General features: G+C 42.2%; 1 protein-coding gene across 1 annotated transcript; it reads right to left on the reverse strand.

Annotated features, from left to right (window-relative positions):
* Nucleotides 1-2,309: 2,309 nt before the first annotated feature.
* LOC110966903 (histone-lysine N-methyltransferase, H3 lysine-36 specific-like) lies at nucleotides 2,310-17,610 on the reverse strand. The gene is made up of 19 exons (XM_051954495.1): nucleotides 16,184-17,610; nucleotides 15,970-16,094; nucleotides 14,412-14,625; nucleotides 14,215-14,318; nucleotides 14,055-14,114; nucleotides 13,764-13,958; nucleotides 13,559-13,651; nucleotides 13,351-13,474; nucleotides 13,030-13,230; nucleotides 11,501-11,680; nucleotides 10,601-10,757; nucleotides 8,602-8,807; nucleotides 8,388-8,500; nucleotides 8,010-8,279; nucleotides 6,981-7,097; nucleotides 6,715-6,856; nucleotides 6,501-6,607; nucleotides 4,324-4,528; nucleotides 2,310-3,687 (listed from the first exon to the last, which is right to left on the reverse strand). The coding sequence occupies exons 2-19, from the start codon at nucleotides 16,030-16,032 to the stop codon at nucleotides 2,864-2,866; spliced, it is 3,375 nt and encodes a 1,124-aa protein (XP_051810455.1). The 5' UTR covers nucleotides 16,033-16,094; nucleotides 16,184-17,610; the 3' UTR covers nucleotides 2,310-2,863.
* Between the last annotated feature and the right edge of the window lie 1,640 nt (nucleotides 17,611-19,250).

Genomic DNA, 19,250 nt, shown 5'->3' on the forward strand with positions numbered 1-19,250 from the left:
TACTCCTAAATGCACAGGAACGCAAACAAAGCCCACCATCAGACACTTATTGTACAGTCTGCATTTTAACTGATGAATTTCAAAAAGATGATCTTGACTGTGATTTCTCAGATTTGTAAGTGCTGCTCAGCAATCAGATGCAATTTAGTGCACTACTTTTGTTGTTTTCTAGTCATTTTAACACTATCAAAATAGCTGCAAGCTGAACTGAAAATGTTGATAGATGATAGGATGTTATTTTCTTCGTAACTGTGTCACATTGTAGCATGAAGACTGCAGCTCCTGTATGTCCAGTCTCGGGGGGGTTTGAGAAAACTGTAAGTAGCATGAACTTATCTCCATAGCATTGCTAAGTGTAATTTATTGCAAACCTCTCATTGGATGCCACATTTCAATGCATGAATGGCATCATAAATACCCTAGGTGGAATAGCTGAAGATGAGACTGTTGGACCGCACTGTATGTTACATAAGCCTAAGCTTTTAAAACGGGTGTCATTGTGCTCCCATCTGTCCTGCAGGATGGTCTTTGTAAAATGTGAGATACGGTGCCCCTGCAGATTAATCCAGAATACCAGTATAAGCTTCACTCTCCTTATCTGGAGTTCCTCCATTTCAACTTGCATGGCAGCTACTGGAGAGGCTTAAATGTTCCACTGCACACTTATAGTCCTTGTCCTTACTCTACATCCAGCTTCTTAAGGTGACTCTCTGGTGCCGACATAGAAGCCAAACATCCATAGTTTAACTTTGCTCGTAAGGGTATATCTAGTATACACTGATCAGCCACAACATTCTGACCACTGACAGGTGAAGTGAATAACATTGATCTTGTTAAAATGCAACATTCTGCTGGGAAACCTAAAGTCCTGACATTTATGTGGATGTTAAACATGTACCGCCCACCTAAACATTGCAGGTCAAGGAACCCCCCAACTCCCCATGGCATCATCAGCCCGTGATGCCAGTTGCCACCCTTAGCAGGATAATGCCCCCAGACACATCACAAAAACTGCTCAGGAGTGACCCAAGGAGAAAACAACCGAGCTAAACTGTTCACACGGGTTCCTCACTCCCCAGATCCAAATCTTACTGAGCATCTGTGGGATGTACCAGGATAAGCCTGACCTAGGTAGGTCCCGCCCTGCAACCCACAGAATTCACTGCCACCATCCTGTTGCCAAAGGACATCCCAAGAGGAGCATAAAGGAGATCAACACAATATTAGGCAGGTGATCTTAATGTTGTGTCTGAACAGTGGTACTCTGGTTGTTCAAAGTCTTGCCATGACAGATAGGTCACGGCTTTCATGCTTCAGAGCAGCATTTATTGGACACAGCTGTAAACTGTTTCCAACACCCATCTATTTACCAGCAGTGGAATGCATCTATGTGCATTTACTCAAGTACTTATCTAACATACTTGTACTGAGAATTTTCAAGCAAATTTCTACTTTTACTTCAGCTCTCTACATCACTTACCTGACAGCTGTAGTTAGTTGGGAATTATTTATTTTTTGCAAGAAGCTAATAAAATAGGATCTTTGTCATTAATTTAATACCCCCTCCAGTAAAAATTGAAATGCCAATATGTCCATATGGTGTTTTTTATATGGAAGAAGATACATGATTAAAGAAATAAGTTGTCAGTGCCATGGCTGAGCATTTCCACCACTAAAACTCAATGTACTGATGACAGTCTCAAAAACACAGATTCAGACTTCCAAGGTTTTATATATATAACAAAGATAAGGAAACAATCGTGTCAAATTGCCGGGTGAAACTTTCTGTATCATTATTCTTCATTCCCAACATGTATGGCTGAAATACTCAACGAGTTTTCATTGTGCAGCACAGAGCAGGTTCACAGTGTTTGAGCAGAGTCTCCAGTGATGGCAAATGAAGGGGAGTGTATGGAGATAGAGGCGGGAACTTCATAAATTTGCACTTTTTAAAGGAAGCGACAATGTATGTATACAAACAACGACTTCATATGTAACTGTCTTACACACAGTTGAGTTTTTTTGAGTTTTATCAATGACTGGAATGGAAAAAAGATGTTTGTCATGACAGATCTGACTAAGTGAATCAAACACTGAATAGTTAGTGCAGTCAAAGGTTTTCTTCACTTATTTAGTTGTTGGAATAACAGTATTATATTGTAAAACCAATGTTAGCCATATCTGTGGAAGGTTGTGGAATGTTTGGTGTCATTTTTGTGTCTACTGTGGCTAGAATCTTAAACGCTGACCTTCCTGTTCGGTGGGAAAAACAGTGAACAATTTCAACTTAATAATAAGAACTGAGACCGTTGTGTCGTGAGAAGAATCATCTACAGCCTTGATGACTCCAGTGGGTTTATTTTTGCATTCCTCACAAGCACCAAGCTGTGCCTAACTGTAACACGGACCAGTGAGAACTCTATTTTGATAACTCCTGTAATGAGAAAGACAAAGTTAAGACAGTAACAACAATGGAAGATGCCCTCATGGTGACAGTTTGATCAGGTGTGACTTCTCACCTTTTTCTTATATTCCTTTTTTTTTTTTTTTTTTTTTTACAAAAAGGCCAAAAAATACAAACCATATTAAGAGAAACAAACAGCAGAACATAACAGCACCAGACACAAATGAACATATTGACAGAAGTATAAAGAGACTGAGTGAATCAGCCACTGAGCCTCAGCACCAGCACACATCCCCACTGTCAGTCCAGCAGTCTGGAGATGAGAAGGCAATGTTGTACCAAGGTGAAGGCAGTGTTGCATTCAAGTAGGTACCAAAATATTAAACTCTGGAAGTTCTCTGAAAGTCTACTGAGAGTTTTTTGGTGAGGATTAATGAATGAATGAATGGATGGACTGACTCACTTATCATCCTCCACTCTTCCCCACTCCTCAACGTCCTCCACCTCCCCCTCCCCATCATCAGCATCTTCATCCACCCCCCACGTGTCATAGACACCACCTCCCTGCTCCTCCTCTTCATCCTCCTCATCGTCGTCCTCCAGATGGTTGCCTCTGTACAGTCGTTCATCCTCCTCATCTTCCACTATCTCCATCTCGTCCACTTCATTCTCCTCCTCCTCTATTTCCTCCTCGTCATCGTCGTCGTCGTCTTCTTCATCATCATCTTCATCATCATCATCGTCATCCTCCACCTCCTCCATGTCTAACCCACACACCTCCCCGTCCTCCACCTCTCCGTCCTCTCTCTCATCCTTGGAGGAGGAAGTCGTGGAGAAAGCTTTCCCCTCAGTTCCGTCTGCGAGGTAAGACCTGCTGAAGGGGATGAAGCTCGAGGTAGCAGTCTTTGTGTTGATGTAGAGACGAGGAGGAGGAGGCTCAGGCCTGGATGGTGCAGTCTGGCCAGCAGAGGAGGAGACGGGAGAAGCAGCAGAGGAGGAGGAGGATCTTCTGGAGTCTGGGAGCATTGAGGGAGCCATAGACAGACCCATGGCCCCGGGCCTCACAGAGGCCACGTTGGGCATGTATTCACGGATCTCCCCCGGCTCCAGGGGGTCGGGCCCACAGGGGTCGTGTTCGCTGCAGGACAACTTGCCGTCCAGCTTGGAGATGAAGAGCATACCTTCTCTATGCTCCTTACAGTACGAGCTGGGGCACATCTCACAGAAAGAAGCTGCCTCTTTACCACAGATGTCACACTGGTGCCATGGACACTCCCATCGGCCTGGAGAGAAAGATCAGTGCAGTCAGTATGTATCTTACTTCATGTAAAAACATACATATAGGAAAAGTTCCCACTAACAGCAGGTTGACAAAAATGATTTAGTTTTGCTTAACTATATCTCCTAAAAAAAAGCCAGGGTAATAGGATCATAAAAAACTCAAGGCAGTTATTCCTGAGGCTGTGTGTTTGAAGAGATATGTCACTAGAAATGACATGATTTAAAAAAGGAAATGTTTTGTTTACTAAAATGTTGCTGTTTAGTACAATGTCATCTATGTTCAACCAAAAAACAACATCTAAACGGCCGAATATCTCGCTTATCAAAGTCTGATGATTTCATTCAACTTCACAAAGTGTTTCAACAACTATCACTTCCTGAAATAAGCACTTTATTCTATGTGTTCATTAACCCTAAATGTTAAATGGATGGGGAAAAAAACAGCGTCATTATAATGTATTCATCATCTAATATAGCTGCCGGTGATGTTGTGACTATTGTTATGTGCACTTGAGGATGATAAACTATGTAAATTTGAGGCTGGCTACACAAAAGTTTTGACTGAATCTTCATCGGTTTATGGTGTGTTTTTAAAGCCTTCCTCTCACAAACAGAAACAACCCTCCAGCTCTACTTGCCTGCAGGCCTCTTGGCCAGGTTTAGACAGTCAGCATGGTAGACCTTCGGACAGCCTGGCTTCTTACAGGACACTATCTGCCCTCCATCGCCACAGCTGAAGCACTCATCTTCCCTCTCCTTAGTCACTTCTTGCTTGGTCTTCTTCTTCATGGGTACCTTCCTTTTTCCTTCCTTCAGTTTCATTTTCTCAGCTGGTGGCTGGTTCTAAACAAGGACAAAGAATGGGATGATTATGAGGCAGCTCTTCTTTTAAAGAGCCCATATTATGCTCAGGTTAATAATGTTTAATATTGTAGGGTCCACTAGGATAGGTTTACATGCTTTAATGTATGTCACACTGTACACTGCTGCAACACCTTTTTTCACCTTTCTGAAAAGTCCGTTACCTTAAAAATTCCAGCCTGCTCTGATTGGTCAGCTGACCGAAAACACTGGTCGGCTACTGTAACTTTACATCTTTCAGTACAGCCTGAGACACATAACCCAAACAGAAGTAGCTCTAGTGAGGAAATAACTGGCAGGCTGCTTGTATTTGCTTGAGGGCATGCAGAACTAGTCACTAGTCAGGCGCTATGCAAATGTGTTACACAGTGGAAGCAACAAAAGAAAAGCCTGGACTTCAAATAAGGTGTTTCAGGCAGGTAAGGAGCAGTGATTTATGTAGGAGGGAATAAATCACTCGGGTGGAAACCTTGTAAGTTTGTGGACCTTTTACATGCACCAAATACAGCCATATAACACATCCATCCATTATCTATACACCGCTTAGTCCTCTGTAGGGTCATGGGGTGCTGGAGTCTATCCCAGCTGATTTAGGGTGAAAGCAGGAGACACTGTGGACAGATCAGCACTCTATTGCTGAGCCACACCGAGAGACAAACAAGCAAACTCACTCCCATTCACACTATGGACAATTTAGAGACACCAATTAACCTCAGCATGTTCAGAGTACCCAGTGAAAACTCACACTGCACAGGAAAGAGAAAGAAGAAAAGGGGATCACAGATATTTGGCCAAAGAACAATTTTGCAGCAGTTGTCTCATCAGTCGTTGTTGACACCACATCAAGAGCAGTGCTATTTGTGCTTTGCTGTTCACTGATGCAGCTTTTGCCACAAGACGTTCTTGCGCACGGTATTCATCAAGTTTTCTCTGAAAGAAGTCAAGCGGCTTCTTGACGTGGCTGAGATGTAACGTCTCAGCGTCTCTTCGTAATTTGTTTGGTCTCATACTGACTGCTGCGAGAGTTTTCTGACATAAAACACACAGGGGTCTGTCCTCATCTCCCACCACATTCACTGTGGAGTCAAGAGCAAGATAAATCTCATCAAATCTTCTTGACTTTTTTCAGGAGATTCTATCTTGTTTGTCTCGTCTTCAATTTTCCTTTTCATCCCAATTAATCATTTCTCCTTTCTCTGCAATTACTGACAGCTAATCACTGTGGGCAGAGCAGAAGGAATGTGGGGACGGTTACCGTGACAGCGCAGCTTGAGTATCGTTGTGTGCCACGAAAAACAGCCGACGATAAAACAATGGTTCAGCTAATTAGCTCCGTGTAGACGGACCTTTTCCTCCCAGTCACTCGGGCCTCCCCCTGACATGCCCCACACTTTGAGAAACCCTAGGCTAGTCAGAGCATCAACTGATTAACCCTCCTGTTGTCCTCATTTATGGGCACCAAAAAATATTGTTTCTTTGTCGGAAAAAAATCCAAAAACTCTGCAAAAAAATTCCCCAAATTTCTGAAAATTTGCAAAAAACTTTAGGAAGAAAATTCAAATAATAATAATCCCTTAAAAGTTTTCTTAAGAAAAAATCCCCCAAATTTGGCAAAAAAATCCTGTAAATATTTTTTAAAAATTAGTAAAAAATTTCCAAAAAAATCCTAAAAATATCTAAAATAATTACATATATATCAGTAAAACTTCTAATATTTTCTTTAAGAACATTCACAAAAAAAATCAACCAAAATCCAGCAAAATTCACTGGATTTTGGTTGATTTTTTTGTGAATGTTCTTAAACCAAAAAATGTTCAAAGATTTCCCAAAAATGTTGAAAATGTGGACATCAGAAGTTTCACTGTGAAAATATTTTTTTCTCCATATTTTCAAACTTTGAAATGAGTCCATTTTCACCGGCAGGACAACACAAGGGTTAAATATCAAATTTTACCTTTGGTCGAACACCCAGGAAACCGCTACAGTTGGATGCTCCACATTTACAGGCTGTCTTCCCGTTGCCAAGACATTCCAGGTTGTAGTTGAAAGTCAGCTCCACACCTAAAGTACAGTCGTAGAGGTTCACAGGAGTAAATAAATAAAATAATATGCATTCCCATTCCTACACATTGTTTACACAGAAATGAGATACAGCTTGTCCCTCAAACCTTTTGGGATGTCTTGTAAAGCAAACAGCCCCACTCTGGTGTCTCCGTTCACAGTCCACTTTTGAGTTTCACAGTTTGGCTGGCAACTGTGGTTCATGAAGCGAGCCTGGTTCCCTTTAGGCCCAGCATCAATGATCCGGTCCTGGCGTTTCAAAAAAAACAAAAAAAAAAAGATAAGCTGCTTTGCACCAATCATCTGGTTTGCACTATGAATGAGTGTGCTGCTGAGTCGTGCTATATCCAGACTGTGTTTATGAGTGTCTGACCTTGTCCAGTGTAAGCATGTAGAAGTTACAGATGTCATTCTCCTGAGCGTGTCTGATCCTGGCTCGACATTCTTCTTCATCTATCACCTCTCCCACATACTCGCTCACAAAAGCCCCCTGAGAAGCATCAGAGTTTAAAGAAAAATTAAAAACAGAAATAGGAAATTAGAATTAATCGCTTATTTCGTTCAACAAAAACAAATACAAAATAAATACATATGCAACAAAACATATTTGAAGGAAAAGGTGGCAGAAGGAAGTTCAAAACTTATAAAATCTGCACCCATCAACATAAAATCATTGACAAGTCATTGTCAAGTTCCGCTGTTGCCGTCTTTCAAGAGATTCAGGAAAACATAAAGCAAATTTCCTGCTACATAGCAGTGTCATATTTTTTAGTAGTGAAGCTTTTAGACTTTTCTTAAAAATGAACTTGGAAGTTTTAATTTTATCATTTAGATCAGGGGTGTCGAACTCCGTTCCTGGAGGGCCACTATCCTGCATGTTTTAGATGTTTCCCTCTTCCAACACACCTGATTCAAATGATCAGGCTCGTTATCAGGCTTCTGCTGAGCTTGACGATAAGCTGATCATTTGAATCAGGTGTGTTGGAAGAGGGAAACATCTCAAACATGCAGGATAGTGGCCCTCCAGGAACTGAGTTTGACACCCCTGATCTAGATTGTTCCACAGACTGACTCCTTGGATTGAGATTCTTCTTTCCTCTAATTTTGTTCTAAAGTCTGATGTTGTAAAAACTTAAGTCCCTCTTAATTTGTATCTACTTTCTCTGTTTTTGAATGTATTTAGTATGTTGTCTGGTAACATTTTTGGTGAGCTTCATACATAGTTTTGAGGAGGTCATATTCTACCAATTCATTAGAATTTAATGTTTGTAATTGTATAAATATTGGATTTGTATGGGCCCGGTACCCACTTCCATTTACAACTCGAACAGCCCGCTTCTGTAAAAGGAAAATTGGTTCAGGGAGTAAGTAAAATCTTCAGTTTGATTTATTTCCAACTGACCTTCTTGATGTCTGACACTCCACGTAAACCCCACCCTCGGGACAATGTCCTGAAAATCTCCACAGGTGTGTACTGCCGCTTTGTGAAAGCCTGGTTCTGACATCGCTCCCCTGCAGCACACACCTGAGGGTGGCACTCGTACATCAGCATGCGATTAATGCACTCTGAGTCGATGCCACACGGGTTCTCATCAGAGGCCTTACAGTTACAGCGGGGGATCTCTGACAAGTCCGCCGTGACAATCTGCACCTTCCCAATAGGCCGGTTCACCTGAGAAACAGAGACAGGACCATGATTTTACAGTATGTCTCAGCAAGCTGGTGTCACATCAGAGTAGATTAGTACAAAAAGTACTCCACATCAGGTGACACAGCGTACCCTAATGTGCCTGTATGGGGGAGGTTTCTTGTCATTTTTTCTGTCCTCCTGAAGCTGCTTCATTTCTTTTTCTGCCTGAAGCTCCCTGAACCGCTCTGCTGCTTCAGTCAGGGCTATAAAGACAGACATGAATCTTACTGAGGCTATTAAAAGCGCAACAAGAATCAAAACAAGAAGCATAAAAGACCAGCTGGGAAAAAAATGAAGCACATACCCTTTTTGTACACTGCATCTGCACCCTTGCCCATTTTTTCTATGTTGTGAGTGTCACCCTCCATGTAGGGGAAGACTCTAGCCTGGTATGTCCACACAAAATCTTTGGAGCCAAAGAATTGCACTGGGAACTCTCCCACCTCGTGTTTCATCCTTAAGATGTTATTTGGGACATCTTTGGTCAGACACACTTCAGCAGGCCACCACCTAAACAGTTAGAGCAGGTTCACAAATGCACATAGAGTTGTAAACAAAGCTTTACATACACTTGCAAAGACCATAATGGCAGTCTTGATTCCTATAATTCTTACTTTTCTATGATGGAGTTACTGAAACACATCACCTCTGTAATCATGCGTTTTGGTTCTTTCATAAATTTATTATAGTTCTTTTGGAAATATGACAAAATCTGCTGGATCAAAATATACATACAGCAACTTGAAGTGGAAGTTTGGTGATTTAGAAAATTCATCTCATTAGTGACTACAGCTGGTGAGTCCTCTAAGCCAGTTTAAATGGACTACATTTATCGGTCTCAGTCGCAAAGATTACAAGGGGATCTCAACAAGATCTGAGAAATAAAATCAGTGACTTAAACAAGTCAGAAAAGTCACTTGGAGCCATTTCAAAGCATCTACAGGTCCCAAAATCATCTGTGCAAACAACTGTTTAAGGGTGCTTTCACACCTGTTAGTCCGTTAGAGTGGTTCGTTTGGACCCAAAAGTTGTTACAATGTTGCTATTTTCAACTGGTTCAGTTCGCATTCACACCAGTGTTTTCACAGTTGAAACAACTACGATGAATGTTATATCTCCCCCCAGTCGTGTGGCGGCGCTGTTCACAAAAATAAGGTGTTTTAGATGACGTAGGTGAACGCTGATTGGCGCAGCATGTGAAGAGGGAAAAATCCCGGAAGGTTTATTCGTAAACAATGAACTATGCTCTCCTGTTCGTTCTTGTTGCCATATATTCGTATCATTGCTTTATGCAGCAAGCTCAAATACTGCTGTTGTTCCAGCATGAAGCTCACATTCGGTACGAGAACATTGCACAGTCGTTTTTGGCACGGAGAAGATGCATTGCAAGACGTTATCGTTATCCCAAAATTCCCCGTGCAGGTTGCTACGGAAGCTCCCGTAGACCAAAAAGTCTGCTGCGCCATCAAGCCGGTCCGAATGGAGACAGGTTTGTGTTCTCACCAGGAGCGAACCGAACTGGAGTTCACATAGAAGCGGACCGAGACCACCTCTCGAAGGTGGTCTCGGTCCGGTTCTTTAGTCCGCACCAAAATCATCTGGTCTGCTTTCACACCAGCCCAAACGAACCGTACTTGCTGGTGTTGCGGACTCCAGTCCGCTTTAAGTGGACCAAAAGGCGTATGCGTGAAAGCACCCTAAAAGAATAAAATACCTTTTACAGTTGTGTTACTGCCACAATCAGGAAGAAAACATAAGCTATCACCTGTTGCCGAGAGACAACTGGTCAGTATGGTCAAGAGTTAACCAAAAATCACCAAAAAAAAACTGGTCTGCAGAGAATTTGAAGCCACTGGAGCTCGGGTGTCAGTGTTCACATCAAGTGTGTTGCAAGAAGGAAGGTCTGTCTCCAGAACCAGCATCTTAAGGTTCGACTGGAGTTTGCTGCTGATCACATGGACAAAGAAAAAGCTTCCTGGATCAAAGTTCAGATGAACAGCTATTTGGCCACAATGACTAAAAATATGTTTGGAGGAGAGAAAGTGACCTTTAACCCCAATAACACCCAAACTACCATCAAGCATGGAGGTGGTAGTATGATGCTCAGTCAGAGATACAGCTTGAAGCTTATCAGAAGTTTGTGGACAGCTAAAAAAAGAGGCTAGTTAAAGTGAAAATGGTCCAGGGACATTCAACCAAATACTTGCATTGGTGTACATCTATTTTTGACCCAGCAGCATTTGTCATAGTTTAAGGCGGCCTCTGTTTAATATATAAAAGAAAAGACAATGCTGTGACCTTACCTATAGCGCCCCCATTTGACCCACAGTATGTCTTTAATACGAGGCTTCTTTCCAGCTTTGCAGTCGTTGCAGAACCAGCTACCCTGAGGCATCTCCATGTTCAAACATTCCCGATGGAAAGCAGCAGGACAGGCTTCACAGCACAGCAGACTGCCCCCTGTAAAATCACAATACGCAAGTTTTGTTACGGTTAGTTTATTGAATAGTCTTATTTGGTCTGTAAAATGCTAACAGTGATGACAAATACCCACCACAACTGACTCCACAAGAAAAGAAATGGAGACTAACAAGCATATGTATTAATTTATGAGACAAAACCAGTAAATTCATACCAAATGATTGATTTATTATCAACACTGTAATCAGTATTCAGGATCCACTAGCTGACTTCTCACTAACATCACTAAATGACACAAAGCAGTGAAATGAAGACTCAATAAGATACTTCAGTGAATTCAAATGACTTCAGCTGTACCAATACTCATCATCACTGTCAGTGATAATAGCATTCCATTTTAAACATGTAGTTTTAGCAGACAGGTTCTGACACTCCTTGAGGATGACCTTGTCCTAATAGCTGCTGGGTCTCAGAGGCAGATTTGTGAGTAAAAACAGCATGCCAGTGGCAAGGAACAGTTGTATTTATAGCTAAATTTGCCCAGTGGGAGCATTTGGAAAAATAAAATGGAGCATAAAATTAATTCAGAACACATTACGCTGTCTTGAAGAATGCAGCACAATTCATTTTCCAAAGCAGCCACTCCATTTGAAACATGAAGACAGTGTGTCAACAGGTGCATTAGTTTCTTCAATCCCCAGGTGTTTAAGAGTTTCAGACCTGAGCTCATGATGAAATATGTATGTTATCTTAGTATCACATTGAAACTAGGCCAGGCTCACCTTCAGAGCAGACAAAGCACCAGCTAACGTTGATGTGTTCGTGGTTCTTGCAGCCCTTGCGTGGAGTGAAGTGGTTTGGACACAGGAAACTGTTGTTCGCCAGCACCAAGCTGCCTGCTGCCATGCAGTTATCGTTGGCATGATAGGCCACAGGACAGCGCACACATCGGGCCAACCGACCTACAACACACACACAAAGGAGGAAAGACGGTTTAAACCATGCACACCTGGACTGTTACCTGAGGACTGTAAACTTGTTCAACAAAAGCAGAGGATTTTTATTTGTTTCACAGAGTCTGGGTTGGGTAAATGTTGTATTTTTGGAGAATTTTTAAATGAGCCATTAGAATGAAGTAATTTTGATAAATGATCAGGGTTGAAAGCTTACATTTGGAGACAGAACCAGTAGTCACACATAATTAGTTCAGGAACCGTCAGAAACTTGAAGACTGGACAATTGTAATAGTTTCACAGATTTTTTTTTGCTCTGATCAATGGTGGAATTTTGGCTCTTTTGCTTTAATGATAACATGCCTTTCAAACCATTTTTGAGGCTCAGACGGTTAAACACACACACATTCACTCCAAATGTGGTATCCCTTACACTTTGACTGACTGAAATAGACTCAACTTAATCTGACTATTAGAAGAGATGGTCACACAAAGCACAAGAAAGCCGTTCCATAAATAAGTCAAGCTTAACACATTGTCAGATGAGACTATGCCAAAATGATGTTCAATCAGTTTTTAATGGAGCCAAAACAAATTTGCACAATCCAAGACAACATCTCAGGCTACTGGCCTTCAGTCTAACAACACAGGAGCAAAGATGCCAGAGTTACTGAGCACAGTCACTACGTTAAGTAGCTGCCTCTGCTTCAGTAATAATAATAGAAAGCTAAATATCTACATAAACCCTGATTATCTCCACATATGAAACAGAAATTGAAGTGAGGCTTTGAATACTTATCCAACCAACAAAAAATAAAATAAACAATGACGGTATCCAAATCCCAGAACCTGCAACTTTCAAAATGCTGCTGTCACACGGATACAAAGACATGAAGCTACTGCGACACTGCACATAAACAGGTGAAATGTACACTTCCGAACAAAAATATTCATGCACATGTAAAACACACACACGCATATATATAGGGCATTTGTGTTTTCAATGATTTCAATTCATAGATTTATTATATATTTTGTGACAAATATGCATGCTTTAAACATTCCATCATAAGAGTTATAGGAGTATACAAGTGTGTGTAAACTTTGGTTCATGACTGCAGCTAAGGCTACAGTACACTCTCTTGGCCAAGTAAACACAGAAGCATATATACAGCACAATTTTAAAGTTCTAAGAAATATGAGTGCTTTTGCTTGAAGAACACTTTGTTGCAAAAGCCTGGACAGTCCTCAGGTCAATATAGCAGCAAATACATGAAGCTAAGAAGACATGAAATGTAAACTCTGCGTGTCATTTCCAATACGTCCCAGTTTTCATATTATGAAGCAGTGGAACTTACCTTTAGAGCTGCAGAGGTTTAGAGGGTTGGAGATGTGACAGGACAGACACACATGGAGGGAGCAGCGGAAGCCTTTGTTATGGGGCTGGGTGGCTGAGAAGGCTAAAATGCAGTCGGTGTGGTAGGACTTCCCACACAGCGGTATTATGCAGCGCTTCACCCCGCTGCCAGACTTCTTGCACGCAAAGCATGCGTGCACACCTGAGAGGGACACAAAATACAAGCACAGATTTGAAGTTTTTTTTCCACTTATCTGTGTCAGGGCCTTCACTTTAAGATCAGACTGCTTTGAGCCCTCTGTCTAACACGAGCTGCACCCACCAGTGTTACATTCACGACAGAAGAACTTCCCCTTGGGAGCCGCTGACAGGCCGATACACTGCGGGTGAAAGGCTCCGTAACAGTGGCCCTCACACACCAGCAGGTCTCCCGTCCTCTCACACACCTGCACAAACACACACAGTAAGAGACACGTTAACAATTTACCTAAAGCAAGCAAAGCCACACACTTTCTGATCGACTGTCTCACCTGACAGACGTTCTCCTTCAAAGATGCAGCTCCTATTTTCCCTTTTACGTCCACTTGAGAAGAAAGGCCGTCATTCAGACCAACCGGCAGCACCTACAAAGATTAATGTCATCTGCTGTTACTCAAGTATAGGATCTCATGGACGCAAGCAAATGGAATATTTTCTTTTCTGACCGATGACCGATGACGTAAACAACATGCGCACCTCGGGTTTGGGCGTTAGTGTTCCAGTGTGTACATTTTGCTTCTCCTCAGTGCTGCAGGGTTCCATCTCCGCCTCCTGCTTGGGGGTCTTAGGTCTTTGAGGGCTGGGAGACCTGCTTTCTGAGGGTTTGGAGGTGGCAGCAGCAGGGGCAGGCGATGTGCTGGTGGGAAGCTTCTCTTTCCTCAGAGATCCGAGCTGTCCGATATGAGATTGTGTCGCGTTTAGGAAGGTTAGACAGAATTTTAGCATCATACAGAGACAGGATTTTTTGATGTTGTGCTTTTGTACTACCTGGGTTTTCTTGACCAACACCTTCACCTCTGATGTAATTCCACTGTACCGCTTTTGCTCCTGGAGGACAAACAATGAAATGATTGTGAGAATAAGATTTTCAGTGCTAATACAGAACGCACACTGGATCACCATCTTTGATCCCTCAGTGTCACCGTACTTTCTTCTTAGCAGGAGCAGCAGACACTTCTTCTATGGTACATTCCAGCACCTTGTGTGACAGCTTTCTCGGCCTCTTTCTTTCTAAGCTCGATAATTCCGCATCTAAGGTAAAAACAATTCATCAAATCAGACAGATAACATTTCAGTGACAACGAATGAAATGCATGATTAAGGTAAGTGCTCAGGATTATGTACCAGACTCAGGAGGTAGATAGTTTTCTTCTGCTGTCTCTGTGTCGAAGGAGGGTTGAGTTGGGAGTGGAGATGCTGATGGTGCTACAGGAGAAGGCTCATCCTGGGATGGACTCAGTGCTGCTGGAGCCTCGGTGGACTCTGCAGGTGACGGGGTTGAGGTAACAGTCCCTGCCGAGGTGTTGAGATCGTGGAGTGCTGCCATCCCTGAAGTGTGCTGCACGTTTACATGAAATGAAAGCAGGGTTTGAGAACGTTAAATATCAAGTTTCCAATTAAACACTTGGGGTGTGTTTTGCTGTGTTGTGGTAATAACATGTGGTCGTTTACAAGCAGGTACGTGTAACTACAACGTGCTGCACTGATAGGTGGATGTAGTGGGATGTACCAGGCATGCATTTAAAATATACACAGTATGTGCATAATGATCCTAAAGGTTCCCTGGAAACGCATTATTTGCTGCAGGCTGCTGTGGTGGAAAGTAGCTAAGTATATTTACTCAAACAAGTAAGTTCCATTTTGAGTAGGGCTGTATGATTTGGGGAAAATATTAAATTGCAACTGGTCTGACAGAGGTGGAAATTTCTATTGATTTGCAAAAGAATTTTATTAATTTTATGTTTTCTTGTTTTTTTTCATTTAAGTCAAGCTTCAGTTCAATGTTCCATGAATTTAATATACGTGATGGAGCATTACCACATGCTATACCATGAAAAGCGTAACTGTCAACAAGGAGAACGTGATGAATTTGTAAAACTGTTGACATGACTGTTCAACTCCTGGGGCAGTCATGCTGCATAATGTACATCCTAAACTGCAGCCTTTGTGTTGTGGACTTGTTTCAAATTGTGATTTCAATCCAGAATCGTTTATTGTTCAGCTCTAATTTTTTCAAGTAGTTTTCCTCGAGTATTTGCACCAACAACATATTTTTAAAGGATGGCGTTTTGCAAAAGATTGGCTCACATTTCATATGCCCTTGAGTTGTTAACAGCACTACCAAACAGCGACTTTCTTTCTTCTTTCAAACTTTGTTTTAAACTTTTTACATGTTTACTTTGAAGAAATATCAAATGATCCAAGATCTCAACAAAAAATTTCACAGAGTAGCGAAAAATTCCAAAAATCAAAACCAGATTCGTGCTCAGAACTTAAGTTTTTTTTTATTATTATTCATTTATGACCCCTCAGATATATTTGTTGTCTATATATAAAATTGGATGAAAAGTAGCTCTAACTAGCTCCACCTGCAGCAGCTACAACAGGAACATTCTCCTGACACACTGAAGGTTCACTACCATTTGGTTTCTAGTTATATAGTTAAGATTAACAATGCAGTACTTTTACTTGTAATGGGCGACTTTTACGTTGCTTGTATCTGTACTTTTACAAGTAAGGATCTGAAGACATGTTCCACCACCAGGACACATAACAATGTTTAGGCATATATAGATGTCGCAGCATGTTTAAAAAAAAAAACAATTTGAGCATAGAGTTTCCAAGTAAAAAAAACAATATGTGTATTTTTAATTTATGCTGTAGGAAAACTTAAACTTCTTACCACTTTGAAAGATTCTGAAGTGTGTTTTCTTTGTCTCTTTTTTTGGGGCAAATATTTGTTCATACTCCTCAGTCGACTCAGGAGCCTTTTAGTTGGCTTCCGGAGTCGTTTGTTCTCTGAGTGTCCTGTGCAAGAATAAATAACGAACATGTCACTTTCTTACTCATTTTCTCATCTCGCCAGACAAACTTAACTTCAGCTGTTTGCATCTTACCAGCTGTGCTGCTTGTATCTGACAAATGTGAGTCATTCTCTGTGTGCTTCTCAACTCCTCCATCCAGATCTGGCGACGCCCCTCATGGCGTACGACCCCCTCATCTCACCAGACACCTCGCTCACACCTTCACCCTTCTTCTCAGCAGCCTCCTCAACCACCTGCCAGCGCTTCTTTGGAGCCACTGTGGATTCTGAGTTCTTATCGAGGTAGCTGTGGACGGACTGGCAGCGATGTGAGAATCAGATCCAGGATCTGCCAAGTCAGCGTGGCCACTGACAAACTCCCTGCCGTAGGCCATGTCAGCCAGGTCTGAAGACAGGCCAGGTATGCTAAGTTTCAGTTTGGCGGCAGTCTTTGTTTTCTTCTCTGCTTATCTGAGCTTCCAGTCTGAGAGTGAACAGGAAAGTCTTCACAATAGAAGTTGTCGGTTTTCATGATTGCTTTACTCCTAACCTTGCTTTTCAAAGCTGTATTTGTGGGTATTGTGGATTTTCCTGAATTGGCCGTTTTCTAATTTGATCCCATGAGTTAAACCACCACCAGAACCCTTCAGTGGGTCACTTTGTGTGGAAAGTAGGGATCACCAGAGGTTCCTCCTTGATTAGCACAGGCGATGGTGCCACGATCAGGGGTTTGCCTTCTTTTTCCCTGGTGTCATGCATGTCTTTCAGGAGCATCAGAAAAGTACTGAATTTATAATTGGAATCAGGCTGAAACGCAGTCACCTCACCATCACTGCTGTCCTCCTTCACAAGAGATTGAAATGTTATTTCCTTGATGTCCTGAAAAGTTTCCAATGGAGAGAGAGACAGGGATGGGGAAGTGGTTGATGCATCTGGGACAACATTTTCTGTTTTAATCTTAACAGGTGGTGAAGTGGGTTCACTTGAGCCCACACACTTTGACTTAATCAATGAGCCATTACGAATGAGTTTCTTGTCCAGCTTCCTTGCACGTCTTTTGGAGAGCTTCGTTTTACAGTGGGTGATGCATTGCTGAGGGATTCCCAGTTTGGAGACATTTCAGTTTTGATGGAGTAAGAGTAGGTGTATTATTATTATCCAAGGAGGCTTCGGCTGAGGATTTGGCTTGCAGCCAGTGCATCTTTGAGATCGTCTCCTCCTCTGCTTTTAGAGCCCTCGTCATTAGACGGCTGCTGGCAGGAAGATCCACTGAGTGCGTTTCACTTGAACTGTTACGACAGATTCACACAGCTACCAAACTCTGCTCAGAGTTTGTACTTTTAGAAGTCATTTTATTTTGTAATGCTAGAGGAATCGCATGAATCCGTGCATTGCTTGGCTTTTTCATTACACTTCTTAGCTTTTGCTGAACCCTGTTCTTCCCTGACCAATCTGTCATGTCCTCCTATCAGAGCCGTTGCTGTGCGTTTAGGACGATGCAGCATTGGGACTGAATCCAGGTCAGCATAAGGTGAGTCCTTCGGCTCTTCTTTCAGTGCACGCGTTGTTGGATGAAACGGGCCCGTTACGTTTGTGACAGCAGATGATTCCTTTGATCCACCAACTATATGACCAAATATGTCTGATAAACATTTTTTTCTTCTTGCAAGCTTTACTCTTACTGGCTTGAACTGTAGAGTTTTTAATGAGATGGTGCTCATTTCCGTTGGGAGCCGTATAGGGTGATAAAGGTCGAATGAGGTCCACAGGGACAGAGGCCACCTCCTGTGGCTTTTCAGTCGGGTGTGGGCTGGGTATACGCTCCTCTCCCTTAATGGAAACTGAAAGTACGCTTTCACTATTCCTTTGTCGACCTGGGAGCAGATACTCAGCTTCTGCCACGCTGACTTTCCACGCAGTCAGCAAACTTTTGGGTATCTGCCAAGAGTAGAACTAACATTCAGAATAATGTTCATGGTAAGTAAATATAAGATTTTATAAAATCACTTCATGAATTTACCGTGTACTTGTAGTCCTTCTCCTTTTGCTTCCCTCTCCGTCTAAGCACAGGTAGGTCTTTAAACTGATGGCCTCCCTCAAATGGAAGAATGGCACTCCCTGGGACCCAGGCACATTCTCTGATCTCCCCAAATGTCTCCAGGTAATACACGCGACAAGGACGGGGACTTGGAACTGAAACCAAAGCACATTCATTAACTGACATACTCCCATAAGAATTCATCTGGTTGGTACTACCTGTCAGGTAAAGGTTAAGTTGTGGTAAATAATTTGATTTTAAATTGACACGAAACCTCACCTTTCATCTTAGTGTGAATCCCCTGGTCTTGGTCGCAGGTGACTTGGCAGGGCCACCAGGGCCGTCTGTTAAATTTTGCCCACACCAAGTCACCGTCCAGGTATTTCACTGCAGGAAGAGGCTTTTTCTTTGGGCTGTTGGACTGGTTAGCACAATGACAATGCTTTAACATCTGATTCTGAAAACAGTGATACTGTTTACTGCTGACATTCTGAGTAATAACAGATTAATAGGGAAGATCCTCTATGGAGTTACAAATGCTGTTAGGGCATTGTATCATGTGCTGCATTGGCACTGAATGTAAACTGTTATCTGTTTCTATATCTGAAACATCATTTAAAGTGTAATGAGGATGGCACACAGTGTACAACTTTAAACAAAGCTACGTGTAGTTATAGGTGATTAAAAAAAAAAAGCTTTCAAATCAAGAAATACATAACAGAATAAATTTATGTGACTTGTTTATACAGTAGTTCTAAGTATTCCAGGTGATTTGGACTCACATTAGAGTTGGTGCCAGCTGGTGAGATAAGTCCAGGGTCAACTGGAGAGGTAAGTTCACCATCGCTGTCAGATTCCTCGCCAAGCTCCACCCATCTCTCATAGTGATTTCTGGCAGTGCACTGGGCTTAGTGTGGGGTTGAGTTCAGATATAGTTTGGACATTAATTAAAGACTGTAGGCTTGTATGTTCTTTTGTCCACCCCTGAGTTGCACGTGGCCTTGCCCTCAGTTCGGTCATGGCTGTGTTTAGGGGAGCGGTGAAAAGACACGAGCTCCTCGCTGCCATTCGTGCTCTCCATCCTCCTCCTCCTTTATGTCACTGCTGTCAAACAGTGTGGACT

The sequence above is a fragment of the Acanthochromis polyacanthus genome, chromosome 10 (assembly GCF_021347895.1).
Source record: "Acanthochromis polyacanthus isolate Apoly-LR-REF ecotype Palm Island chromosome 10, KAUST_Apoly_ChrSc, whole genome shotgun sequence".
Lineage (NCBI taxonomy): Eukaryota > Metazoa > Chordata > Actinopteri > Pomacentridae > Acanthochromis > Acanthochromis polyacanthus.